Genomic DNA, 12,667 nt, shown 5'->3' on the forward strand with positions numbered 1-12,667 from the left:
TCAGCGTCTACACTGAGAGAAGCAAATGAGAGAGCTGTTGAGGACCTCCAGTGGCACCTCAGCTATGGGGACTACACGGGCACAGGTCAGAGCACCCAGAGGAGACATTCTGTGCTATGTCACGCCCCTTGCCTGCACTGGGGCAGGAGGAGACATGAGGGCCTAGGACATGAGAGTGTAATCCTCTCTATGTCCTGACTGAAAAGCAGTCCCAGAGAAAACAAGGGAGTTGTGCAAGGTTGCCCCAGAAGGCCCAGAAGATCTGGAATTGGATCCCATCACTTATGTGGTGCCTGTGGGGGTGGTGGATGAGCCTCTGGACCCTCAGGGGGACTCATTAAACCAAACTTTCCGAAATGCCTGCTCTGAGCAAGATGTAAACACTTGTCTCTGAGCTACCAGTCTGGCAGGTTCCCCATGCCTGGCTGGCCGCCCAAGAGTGTGGGTAGCCAGGCGCTCCCTCTACTGGGCACCGCGACTACAAGCATTGCAGGAAAGACCCGTCGTACCCAGGGTTCCCTACTCGCAGATCTGTACGTTTGACGGATGGTCAGCATTATCTCTGATCCCAAGTTCACGAAAAAGAAAAAAAAAAAATACTAATCCCCGACTGCAGCAGCAGGGGCCTGAAACTGACTACCTTGATCTTGTGTGTTGTGTATACCAGCGGAGAAGCTACTGGATTCTAGCCAGAGCTGTCACTGCCTGGCACTACAAGCTTTATCTATTTTGGATTCTTTCCTTAGGAAGGTTCCCGTAAGTGGGATGATTGGGTCAGAGGGCACAGATGTTTCCTGGGCTCTCAGGCCGCCGGGCTGCAGCTCTGCCGGTGCGTGGGCCGGTGTCCCGGCTGCCTTCCAGCCTCAGGAGGGCAGGAGGGGCGCGGGCAGGAGCTCGCCGCCGTCGGCGATACGCGACACCGTGTGGACGTGCTTCCGCCTGGAGAACAGAGTGCGAGGAAAGGCATCGCTTTGGCCCCGGGCTCGTCGCGCTCTCCTGTTTCCCCCGTGTCCTCTTCTGCGCCTCCAGCTCTGAAAGACACACATCTCGATTTTCAAACAATTTCTAATTGCGCCCCCAGATCCATCCGCTTCGTCCAGGCTTCAGGAATCCGACTGCAGGCCACGAGCTCAACCCCAGCCCTCGCAGCCTAGGAAGGCTGGGTCCCCACCTTGGAGGAGCCTGAGGGGAGACGTGCGCTTCGAAGCCGCCGCGGGATCCGCGCGGAGGCCACCCGGCTCCTCCCCTGCGGCGGCCGGCGGCCCCGGCGAAGCGCACTCGGAGGCGGGGCCGGCGCGGGCCCCTCCCACCCGGCGCGCAGGCCGCACGGTGGAGGCGGGCCTGTGGGCGGGGGTGCGCGGAGCCCGGGGTGGGGACTCCGCAGCCGCCTCCCGTTTGAGCGCCCGGCGGCAGGGCCCGAGCGGACGGCAGGGGTGGTGCCTGCGGGCCGTGGCCCCGCCCCGGGCCGCCATTGCCGGGCCTGTCGGGCAGAGCTGCGCACCTCCCTCGCCTCCCGTCGCGGAGCGGAGCCGAGCGGCCGGCCTGAGCAGGCTGCCCCCGACCCGGCTCGCATCTCCCCCACGGCCAGGCAAGTCTCCACCAGCCTGGCCCGTGTCGTCCGCCCCCAGCGTTGGGGCGGAGGGGGGCGGCCTGAGCTCAGGGCCTCCAGCGGAGGAGGCCTCTGTCCAGGAGAACCACCTTTACTCCGCGGCCCCAGAGGCTCGCGTGGGCACGATCGTGAGCCGACGAGTTCCGGAGGACCCTCCTGCCCTGGCAGGGCTTCTCTCCGCATGCGCGAGAAGCCTGACCAGCTGGTTGGACGAACAACCCGGTGCACCGATCGCGACCTCCTAGCAACAGGGGCCAAGCCCAGGCTCATCCTTGAGTCCCACCCAAACCTGCTCTTCTGCTTTATTGTCCCCAGAGCGCACGGTCCCCAAACAGTGCACCTGCCGGCGGCCCCAACCCAGCGGTAGAAGTGGACATGAGGTTGGCAGGTGGGTGGCTTCCACAGTGAACGGGTGGCAGTTGGAAAGGGGACCGGACTGGAGGCCCAGGTGTCCGAAGGTCTGCCTGGAGGGGCCCGAGTAGACCACTGAGTGTGGTTTTGGCAACGAAGGGCACCGCACAAACACTCATTCTGTGACCTTGAGTAAATCCTTTCACCTCCCAGGACTTCAAGAGCTGTGAAAGGAGGATCAGGGTAGTCGATTCCTCCCAACTCGGATAACTGGCCGCTGTCTGAAAAAACGAGCTGTGGGAGAGGCTGCTGCAGGGAGCATGGCGGCTAGGTGGGGAGGGGGCGGGGTGCAGGAGCGGAGACGCGTGGTCTTAGAGTGGGAACTGCCCGGAGTGGCGATGGGGCTGGGTAGGAACCGGTGCCAAAGCTGCCCTCGGCCTGACGACTGAGGTAGATGGCTTGGCTGGGGGAGGAACAGACGAGGGTGGGCGGTGGCGAGCAGAACTCAAGAATTGGAGTTCAGAACTGCTAAAGGTTGCAGCCTTGTAAACGTATCGCAGTAGAGCTGGCTGGTGAGGAACTGGCTGGGAGGGTGTGGCCTCAAGATCAGCGAGGGCTGGAGCAAAAAATAGTCCCTGCTCTGTGGGTTAATTCGAGGCGGGGAGTTGAGGAGAGGATACTGTACGCAGAGAACGCAGCCTGGGACAGAAGCTGGGCACGTCCAGCGTTTCAGGGGAGAGTGGAGGAGGACAATCTAAGTAGGGAGGATGAGGAGCATCCAGATGGGGTTAGGATGTGCTGTCACAGAAGCCACTGGGGAAGTGTTTCCAGCAGGAGGACCGGGCAGCCAACTGAGAGGTCAGGAAGATTGGGGCCAACGGGTGACCCAGGAAGTTGACTCCAAGAAGGTGATACATGGCCTTGGCCACAAGCTGTTTCGCTGGGGTGATGGAGATAAGGCCACACTGGAGTAGGTTGGAAGAGAGTGGATGGTGAGACTGGGGAAGACGAAGGGAGGGGGGAGAAGTCAGTGGCTGGATGTGATTTGAAGGAGGGCCTCTCCTGTGCTTTCTCACAATGGGAGGTGTTGCAGGTCGAGGAGAGTGAGAGAGGATGACAGTCATTGAGAGGAGAGCTTAGGGTCCAGCTCACAACAGCTGCAGGAAGTGGTCTTCAAAAGGAGTACGGACCCTCCCCTCCATCATGACAGGAGAAAAAGAGGACAGGACAGATGGGATATAAATATGTTGGTAGCCTCAGAGGCAGAAAGTTAGGGGGCTCCTGAGGGAGGCTTGGAGCCTCTTGAGCAGTAAGGTCTGCTAGGCTCCTCCACACGTGCCACAGAGAACCAAGCTGAAAGCCCTGGATTCAGGGTCCTCCTTCTACCTACCAGGAGCTCAGGTCCCCCTCTCAGGCCTGGCAGATGGCAGCAGGTCCCCACCTTCCTGTCCTCTGCTCACTTCTTCCCAAGTGGCAGGGAGATTCAGTACTGAGAGGCCCCAGGGTCATTCGGGAGCTCACTGGCAACCAAGGTGGCCTTGCCCCTGTCTGTCCTGCCTCCAGGCCCCCTCCGCATTGTGGCCCTGGTTGTCACCGTGGGCCTTACCTGGATCGTGGTCAGCATCCTCCTGGGTGGGCCTGGCAGTGGCTTTCCTCGCATCCAGCAACTCTTCACCAGTAAGTGTGGGACACTTCTTCACTCTGCTGTGGAGGCCGCTCTGGGGGGCACTCTGGGCGTGTGGGCAGAGGCTCGGGGCGGGTGGGGGCGGCCTGGGGTTTCGGTCTCTTCCTGGCAGGCCACCTCTAGCTGCCCTCGGGTTTTCTCCTGGCACCCAGCACAGTCCTCCCCCTACCACCCAATTGCTTCAGCTGGGAACTCCAGTCCCTGCTAATTAGAACTCTGTGGCCTGTTGGAGTCAGCGGAGTCAGTGAGGGGCAGGGGGATTCTGCTGAACGTTGGGGACAATATGCCAGCTGCTCCCTGCAGGCTCTATCCTGGCCTCTGGGATGGGGAGGGCACTCTATACCTTGTTATTAGTAGCCCTTCCCCCAAGTACTGTTTACAGTTGTCATTTACCCTTTTCCCAGAGCAGGGGGCTTGCATCTGGCTTAGCCCCTGGCCCCTGAGCCTGACTGACCCTCCACCTTGAGTTCATGGTATAGGGCCAGGGCGCCCTGCTGCCGGCCCCTGGAGGCCTCCACCCTAACACAAACAACTCTCTGTACCCACAGGCCCAGAGAACTCAGTGACCACAGGTAAGGCTCCATCACCTCCCCACCCCTCCCCCGTACCCAGCCCTCAGAGCACGGCCTGCCTCCAGTCCTCCAGGGTCTCTGTTCTCCAGCCATCCCTCCCCAAACTAGCTGCTTGCATGCTGTGAACCTAGAAAACCAGTTACCTGCTTCCAGAATACACTGGTGAGACAAGCGTAGAATAGACATCCCCATTTCAAAAGGGAGAAACTGGAAGGAATAAAGGGGTCAGCAGTCCCAGCAAGTTGAAACCCAGCAGGGCAAATGCCATCAGGATTCAAGGCCTGAGAAGAATCCTCTGTCCTCTGGCCCCACTGGAGGGGGGGGGGGCACCCTCTGGTGGGGGCAGTCCTACCCTCTGGGCCTGTGCCATCTCTGCCCCCAGAGCCGTCCTTACTTCCTTCTGTCCTTTTTCTGTCCCTTTCAGCCCAGGATGGCGGTGTCTCAAAAACCTTGTTGGTGTCTTGTGCAATTCATGAGACTCTGAGGTCGGAGACAGGAGGGCCCCGCAGGTCTCGATTCCTGGCTTCTGCTGACAGGATTGAGTGGAGCCACAAGTCACACGCCTCAGCTCTTTAGTAAATGGCCCTCCGACCACAGCCTTGGTGTTCTATCCAGAGCCTGCTTTCTCATATTCTGCAATATGATTAGACTGAGTATTTTCCAAATTTACACATTCTGGTTCCTTCGTACTTAACAATTCCATTTTCAACTTCTCTTTCTCTCCTCACATCTTACTGTGAGCAGCAAGGAGAAACCAGGCTGTGCTCTCCAGCGCTGTGTTTGGAGATCTCCTCAGCTAAGTATCCCAGCTCAGTGTTTTACAAGTTCTCCTCTCCACAAAACATTAGAACCAGATTTGGCCAAGTTCTTTGCCACTTTATGACGAGGACCCCCTTTCCTCCAGTGTCCAGTACCATGTTCCCCATTTCCACCCGAGACGACGTCAGAAGCGTCTCTAAGGCGCCCATCGGCGGCAGCGCTCCGGGCCCCGTGTGCTCTCTCTCCGCGCCCTTCCGTCTCGCTCCCACCAGAAGCGCCTCTGACGTCCTTATTTCTACCAGCACTCCCATGAGGCAGTCTAGGCCTTGTCTAGCTGCACCTCAGAATTCTACAGCCTCCCTTCATTACCCAGTTCCGAGGCCGTTTCCAGTTTGTGGGGGACTTGTAATAGCTGCACCCCACCCCCCGCCTCCTGCTATCAGTTTCCCCGGGGCAGCTGCAATAAAATACCACAAGCTGGATGGATTAAATGACAGACATTTCTTCTCTCAGGAATGTTCGGGAAGCCGGAAGTCCGAAATCTAGCTGTTGGAGGGCTACAGCCCCTCTGCAGGCTCCAGAGGAGGGTCCTTCCTGCCTCTTCGGGCTTCCAGGGGCCCCGGGTGTTCCTTGACTTGTGGCCACGTCCCTCCTGTCTCTGCCTCTGTCTGCACACGGCCTTCTCCTCTGTATCTGTCTTGTCTTCTGTGTCTTATAAGGACACTTGTCATTGGATTTAGGGCCACCCTACTCCGCGATGAGCTCATTTTAACAAATCATGTCTTCAGTGAGCCTATTTTCAAATAGGGTCATATTCGAAGGTGCTGGGAGTTAGGACTTCAACACGTCTTTTGTGGGTCACAATTTAACCTGTAATGGAGGCCGCCCTGCTCCTGTCCTCCCCACCTGTGCTCTGTTCCCGGCAGGGCCACAGCCAAGGCCAGCCCTCCTACATCTTTTCTCTTCTCCCACCGGGGGCAGAAAAGCCTCCCCGAGGTCCCTGTCACCTTGCCCTGAGGCCAGCCCCAGTAGGACGCAGAGTGTCTGTGGAAGTGTCCCTGGCCTTGGCCTGAGCCATGTCCTCTCCATCCCCTGTTGGTCCCCTGTTCTGTGGCCACTCATGCCTCCCTGTGGGCTGGTCCTGACCTTCCCCTCTCAGATCTCAGGTGACCCCAGGGCCAGGCCTGTGGGTCACTCCTGCTGTCCCTGCTCAGAGCCACGAGCCAGGAAGTACAAATGCGGCCTGCCCCAGCCGTGTCCTGAGGAGCACCTGGCCTTCCGCATGGTCAGCGGGGCTGCCAATGTCATCGGACCAAAGATCTGCCTCGAAGATAAAATGTGAGCTCCTTGGGGTGGACGGTGGGGGGGCATAGGAGACTGGAAGCTGGATCTGTGGAGGGAAGTGGAGCAAATGTGCCATTTGAGGGCCCTGCCACCCCCACCCCGCTAGGCTCATGAGCAGTGTCAAGGACAACGTGGGCCGTGGACTGAACATCGCCCTGGTGAATGGTGAGTGCCTGTGATGTGGGGTCAGAGTTGAGATCGGAGAAGCCATGTCATGACCTGCCACCCTCCTTCCCTGTGCCCTCCCCATGAGGAGGCATCTGGATATTGGCCTTGGCCCTCACCTCCCCTCCCCTTCCCTCTGGGAATTCCCAGGGAGGCCTGGGAAGGGGTCTGTGCAAGCTGAATTTTCCACAGAAGAAGTGACCCAATAAACAAAAGCACAGTAGCAGTAAAGAACCAGAAGTTTCCAGGAAGTTGGAGGGGATTTCCTAGGAAGCCCCTGGAGAGCCTCAAATGGCAGACAGAACCTCCACAGCCTCGGATGGGCTGCAGCTGTCTGAACAAGGGGGCACAGTGGGCATGAATATGAGGGAATGTTTGAAAAGCTTCCAGAAGGTCTGCACTCAGTGCCCAGTGCCGTGTCCTTAGCCTTGTCTAGGGGGGCTGAGGTGGTAGGGTGGAGTTGCCCTGACGGCTCACCCAGCAGGACCCCCTCCCTCCCTCTCAACCCAGGGGTCAGTGGTGAGCTCATCGAGGCCCGGGCCTTCGACATGTGGGCAGGAGGTGAGTGGTCACCATGTGCAGCAAAATGACTGGGCATCTTTTCCCCGAAGTGCCGCCCTCTGTCCATTCACTGCAGCTTCTTGAGCACTTCCTTGGGTTTGGAAAAGGCAGGTGTATGGTCATAGGGGTGGCCCTGGCTTCTTATACCAGTTTGTCCCTTCACTTACTTGGCGACCCTTGGTGGGCGTGTCCCTGGCCTGATCCCTACTTGAGTTTCCTTGTTTGGAGAACAGGGGTCGGTGGGGAATGGGCACTCCGTGGTGCCTGATGCTCCATGTTTCATGGGACCTGTCACCCCAGATGTCAACGACCTGCTGAAGTTTATTCGGCCACTGCATGAAGGCACCCTGGTATTTGTGGCATCCTACGACGACCCAGCCACCAAGTAAGTGACTGCCGAGGCCAGCCTCAGCCTCACCCTCCCACGGCGACCGCTTATATCTCTTCCTTCTGTGTGGCAGGATGAATGAAGAGACCAGGAAGCTTTTCAGCGATCTGGGCAGCAAGAACGTGAAGGATCTGGCCTTTCGGGACAGCTGGGTGTTTGTGGGGGCCAAGGGCGTGCAGAACAAGAGCCCCTTTGAGCAGGTACGGGTGCAGAGCCCAGAGCAGTGTGCCCACCCCTTCTGCCTCCGTCCCGCCAGTGTGCCTTCAGTCCACGCCCCAGGCTTCCCTGAATTCAGGGTGCTTCCAGACCCCTCGCCGTCGGCGTGGGGAAGGCCAGTAACTTTGACCCCTCCAGGGTCTTTAAATGGCAAAGCTTTCACAATGGCAAGACTCACAATTAAGAAATCTTTCTCCCAAACATCTTCAAGATGCTCAGGCTGGTCCCATCCTGCTGCGACCCAGTGCCCTGGTTCACACCGCACTTCGTGCTCCCACCGGCCCCTGCTGCCCTCTGGTCGACTGCTCCTCCAGAGCCACACGTGCAAGCCCCAGGCACCATCCTCATCTGTGGGAGGCTCCTAGCCTGGTGCAAGCCACAGTGCCCCCCAGTCCTGCCCCCCCCACACACACACAGCAGGACAAGGCAAACACGCTGTTCAGTGGTTTCTGGAAGGCTCTGGCTGCCAGAAAAGAGCAACTCAGCACCCCGAGAAGAAATGCGCCCTCTGGCTTTGTTCTTCCTGAAGCTTCCAGCAGCTCCCTGCGGGCCAGGTGAGGGTGGGAACGTACATCATGTTCCCCCCTTACCTTCCCTGTGTGTTCCAGGCCCCCACACGTGCAGAGCAGTTGGCTCCCCCACACTCCACCTGAGGGAAGCAGGCCTGTGCAGCTATTGCCATTTCGTAGATGAGAAAATCGGGGGATGGGGGCGTGAGTGCCCTGAGCATGCACGGTTGGTTGACACCAGCACAAGGGGACTGAAAGCTCTGTCTGTCCCTTATGCCTGAGGGCTGAGGCCATGACTTCCTGCTCCCCAAACCCCACAGCACGTGAAGAACAGTAAGCACACCAATAAGTACGAAGGCTGGCCTGAGGCGCTGGAGATGGAAGGCTGCATCCCGAGGAGGACCGCGGCCAGCTAGCCGGCCGAGCGCAAGGACCAGGCTGAGGGCGGCTGCGTGTGCCCGGCCGGGAGGAGGCAGTGGTGGCGCGAGGGCGGGGCTGACGCCTGAGCCCGCGCCCAGCCGGGAGCGCTCTTGCCCCAACACGTCGGGGCTCCAAGGCAGTGACCGGGGCCCAAGTGTGACTGGTGGGGGGGCTGCAGGGCCCAGCCGCGGCTCACTTGGACGGGGGAAGTCAGGTACCCATCTCCTTTTTCTAAAGCTGCCTCCCCTGGGGAGCCCCAACCTGATCCCCAAGCACCTGCAGCTACAAGGGCCGCGGGGTGTGCCCGCCCCCTCACTGCACAAATGTGGTAGCAGCCCTGCAGGGGCTGGGCATCTTCCAGAATCTCTCCACCCCAGAGCCACTTGCTGCTCTTTGGGCTAATCCTCTGTTTCCAGCATGAGTCCTTCCGAGGAGCCACACCTGGTGGCCGCTTCAGGACGCTGGCCGCCTCCTGCCTTGCTCTCTGCAGGAAGGGGCCTCCTTGGAGCCAGGCTGGCAGGGGCGCTAAAGGGGCACCTGACCACCATCCTTAGCGCAGCAGATGCCTCCTGCAGTTTGTCAGGGGGCCAGCCTCCTAGATGACCTCTTAATAAATTAGTGGCCCCCAACGGAATCAAGTGCATTCAGTGGGGAGTCGGGTGGCGTTGTCCTTGCGGGGAGGGACCTGTTCCCGCAGCCTTTGTTTTCAGGGCTCCTGCCACTGACAGGCAGCTCCCCAACTGGCGTCCCCATAGCCCTGCCCAGGAGAGATGATTCTGCCCTCTGGGGATGCAGGAAACCCACCAACTTCCTCAGACACCTCCAAGGCCGGTAGAGACAGGGATGAGGATTAAAACCAGCCAGGTGCCTCCTCACTCCCCACAGCCTCCCTCAAGAGCTAGGGTGTCTACCTGCAGCACTTGACTTTGGATGCCTTTGAGATCAGGACTTCGAAGCCCAAGTCATGTGAGCTATTTGGCATTTCTTGAAGATGGCAGTTCTGTTTCCCTTTAATGAGCATTAAGTGAGAACCAGCAAGAAACTATAAGGAGTATTGCTGGAATGGCACATCCGGGGGCAAAGAAGCGGTCTGAGGTCAGAAAAAGGAGAAAAGGCAGTTTGAACTTCCTAGATTTGGGGAATCCAGGAGCCAGCCAGGCAACCTTGAGGGGGCTGAGGCAGGGGCGAAGGACTTCACGAGTCCTGCTGTGGAGACGGGCTTCCCGAGCCCTCACCTCCTAGGAATTCATTGCTACCAGAATGTGAACAGAGTGTCAAGAAAGGAAAGTATTTAAGGAGCAGGCAGAAGAGGAGTGAGGGGCCCAGGGACCACCCAGAGGAGAGGCTGCAGTTGTGATGCCAGGACCTCAAAGGTCAGGGAAGTGGAGACGCAAGGAGGGCCCAGATGCTGATCATAGAAGTCCACTCCCAGCCTGACCCTGAGCCAAGTGCTTTATGTGCATTCATTATTTATACACTTTCTTTTTTAGAACAGTCTTAGGTTCGCAGCAAAGTTGAGCAGAAAGTACAGAGAGTTCCCACATCCCCAACCTACACTGACATGTCATCATCACCCAAACCCGAGTGGACATTAGGGTTCCCTCTTGGTGTTCTACAGTCTGTGGGTTTGGCAGATGGGTAATGACATGTATCTACGACTCGTAGTATCATACAAGTATTCACTTCTCAACCTCTTATTCTAGACAATTTCAGACGTCCCCTGAAGGAGAACAGTATCACGAAGCCCTGTGTACCCACTGGGCTGCCACATTGATCACCATGTGGCCAGTGTTCCATCTGCACCCCTCACCCCATTGGCATTCCGGTTATACACATACTACCCGCATGGGCCTCATGACAACCCTAGCGAGAAACGACTATCGTCCCCATTTACAGGAGAGAGAAAAGTCCCTGGTGAGTTCAGGAAAATTTCACTGGAGCCGGGAGGTTAGAAGCCAGGTAAGTGGGGCTCCCCAAGGTTGGTAGCTTGTTCCCAAATGAAACAGAACCTCACTGAAAGTCCACACTTGAGGCCGGGAGGCATGTGGGCCCCACTGTGCCTCTCATACAACTGCTGTAATTGCCTGACCTTCCCCAAACATCCACCAAGGGCCTGCCCTGGACTGGGTTACATCTGGGAATGTAGGAGTGAGCCCCAGTGATGGTCCCTTACTCCTCAGGGGGCTGTGTCCTCACTGGGAGTCGCCAGAATCACACAGATGGAAACAGCAAGCCCCTTTATCGTCCACTTGGCCCAACCCAGGCTAGGAAGCTGATGATGGCATGGAGCACAGCCTGCCCGAATTTCCAAAGTGGAGGTAAAGCTTTATCCTTCAGTCCTCCTCCACCCGGGCACCAGGGTGGTGCCCCTCCCCCCACCTACCCTTTAGTAGTTAGGTCATCTTTGTTATAAGTGCCAGGATCCCAACTCAAACTGACATAAGCAAAAATAAGTGATGACAGGGGCTGGGGCACTTAGTGTTCCCATATTGGACCCCAATGCCCACAGGTGATTCTAGCCCCTATCACGTTATCAGGACATGAGCTCCCTCCATTTCTTGGCTCTACTTTTCTCTGTATTTGCTTCATTTTCAAACATGCTGTCTCCCCCACATAGGGGGAGCAGTAATAGAGGTCCCAGTTTAGCAATCCCAGCCAAAAAGCTCCCACCGTCCCAATACTTGTAGTACAAATCCCTGGGAACTAGCTCTCGTTGGTCCAGATCAGATTATGGGCTTATCCTTGTGTCAGTCTGTCTGGCTCCAATTGGCTGCGCCTAGGCATGTGCCCACCACAGAAGCCAGTGTTGGAGTGACCCACATCCAGACCTTGTGTACCAAGTGTGGAGGAGGGACAGCTCCCACAAAGAAAATTGAGGTGCTGTTACCTGATGCTGGGCAGGCAAAAATGAGAGTTGCCACCACTTCCCTGTAAATACCAAATGCATGCCATACTTGTGCTTGTAGAGAACATGTCTTCCATGCATGCTTATCTATCACATAGTATTCCTGGAGACAGCTGCCCGGAGACCAGGAGGAAAGCATACCTCTCAGAGTCGCCATTGTGCCCCTATTACATAGTACAGTGGCAGGTCTCCCATCTGAACTGCATTTATGTTTTGGCTGTCACTATCGTTTGTTCTATATGTTCTCTCAGTCCAGATGACTTATCTTTTGGGACTAGATATCTTTGATTGATTTGTAGAGCCCTTCCTCCTCTCCTGGGGTAAATTATTAATCCCCTAAACCAACTATGAACATTCTCTTGCCTTTAATTAGCCGTCCTTTTGTCCTGTAGAGGCCTCCCAATTCCCTCATGCCAGACACCCCACCAGCCCACTCTGGCTTTTCAGGGAGGGCTGAAGTGATTGACAGTAATGGGGAGCAGCCTTCTAACTCCATTTACTCCCCCCTGAGCCCGGGCACCAATTTCCATGTAGTTGGATTATTAAAACACAGGTTTCCTCCAGGGAGGACAAGTCTTTTAGGTTTTCCTTCCCCAGCTCTTCTGGCTGACCCATTCCCCTTCTCCATCTGGCCGGTAATACCCGCCCTCAGACAGCCCCACCCCCACTGCCCTTTTGCAAACTGCCTCTTCGTTGCAGCGCTGTGCCCAACGCCGGCCTCTCACCCGTGCCAGGCTGCTTCCGTCAGGACCCCCTCACCCTCATTTGAGAGGGATGGTATGGAGGATGTTCTGAGACACAGAGTACACACACACCAATGGCTTATGCCTTACTGGTCGTCTGAGGCTAGAGAACAGCCTAGAGCTAGGGCCTCTGAATGTTTTTGATCGCTGACATCAATCAAACCCTCTTGAGCATACACCCCACCATGTGTTTATCTGTTTACATATCACATATACTACCCATCTGAACTTTATGAAACACAATTTTTAAATAAGTAAAATGTATTTAAGTTTAAACTAATAGTTTTATTATTAAAGTCACTATGTGCCTGAAAAAAATAAAATACAGATGCTGGTTTGTTTTGTTGCCATTCTCCGCGATGTGTCTTCAGCACCTGCTGTGGGCAAGGACCTGTGACTCAGGACCACTAGCCTCCATCACGGCTGTGACAAGTCCTTCCC

The 12,667-nt window shown here is 57.0% G+C and overlaps 1 protein-coding gene across 3 annotated transcripts; it reads left to right on the plus strand.

Annotated features, from left to right (window-relative positions):
• The first annotated feature begins 1,449 nt into the window (after nucleotides 1–1,449).
• Nucleotides 1,450–12,549, plus strand: FAM3A (FAM3 metabolism regulating signaling molecule A). Of its 3 annotated transcripts, XM_078064173.1 has the most exons (10): nucleotides 1,450–1,588; nucleotides 1,925–1,997; nucleotides 3,524–3,637; nucleotides 4,193–4,216; nucleotides 6,190–6,313; nucleotides 6,426–6,484; nucleotides 6,995–7,045; nucleotides 7,346–7,430; nucleotides 7,507–7,633; nucleotides 8,479–12,549. In XM_078064173.1, the coding sequence occupies exons 2-10, from the start codon at nucleotides 1,985–1,987 to the stop codon at nucleotides 8,572–8,574; spliced, it is 693 nt and encodes a 230-aa protein (XP_077920299.1). In that variant the 5' UTR covers nucleotides 1,450–1,588; nucleotides 1,925–1,984; the 3' UTR covers nucleotides 8,575–12,549. The 3 variants fall into 3 exon arrangements, with proteins under 3 accessions (XP_077920299.1, XP_035949806.1, XP_035949890.1); XM_036093913.2 differs by having other exon boundaries at nucleotides 1,450–1,997; XM_036093997.2 differs by lacking the exon at nucleotides 6,995–7,045 and having other exon boundaries at nucleotides 1,450–1,997.
• Nucleotides 12,550–12,667: the final 118 nt, after the last annotated feature.

This window comes from Halichoerus grypus, chromosome X (genome assembly GCF_964656455.1).
Source record: "Halichoerus grypus chromosome X, mHalGry1.hap1.1, whole genome shotgun sequence".
NCBI classification, from domain to species: domain Eukaryota; kingdom Metazoa; phylum Chordata; class Mammalia; order Carnivora; family Phocidae; genus Halichoerus; species Halichoerus grypus.

Bases quoted from the DNA above. Each gene is read 5' to 3' on its own strand.
- FAM3A (XM_036093913.2), top strand. The intron at 6,485-6,994 runs GTGAGTGCCTGT...CTCTCAACCCAG, and splicing joins GAACATCGCCCTGGTGAATG to GGGTCAGTGGTGAGCTCATC. The intron at 7,634-8,478 runs GTACGGGTGCAG...CAAACCCCACAG, and splicing joins ACAAGAGCCCCTTTGAGCAG to CACGTGAAGAACAGTAAGCA.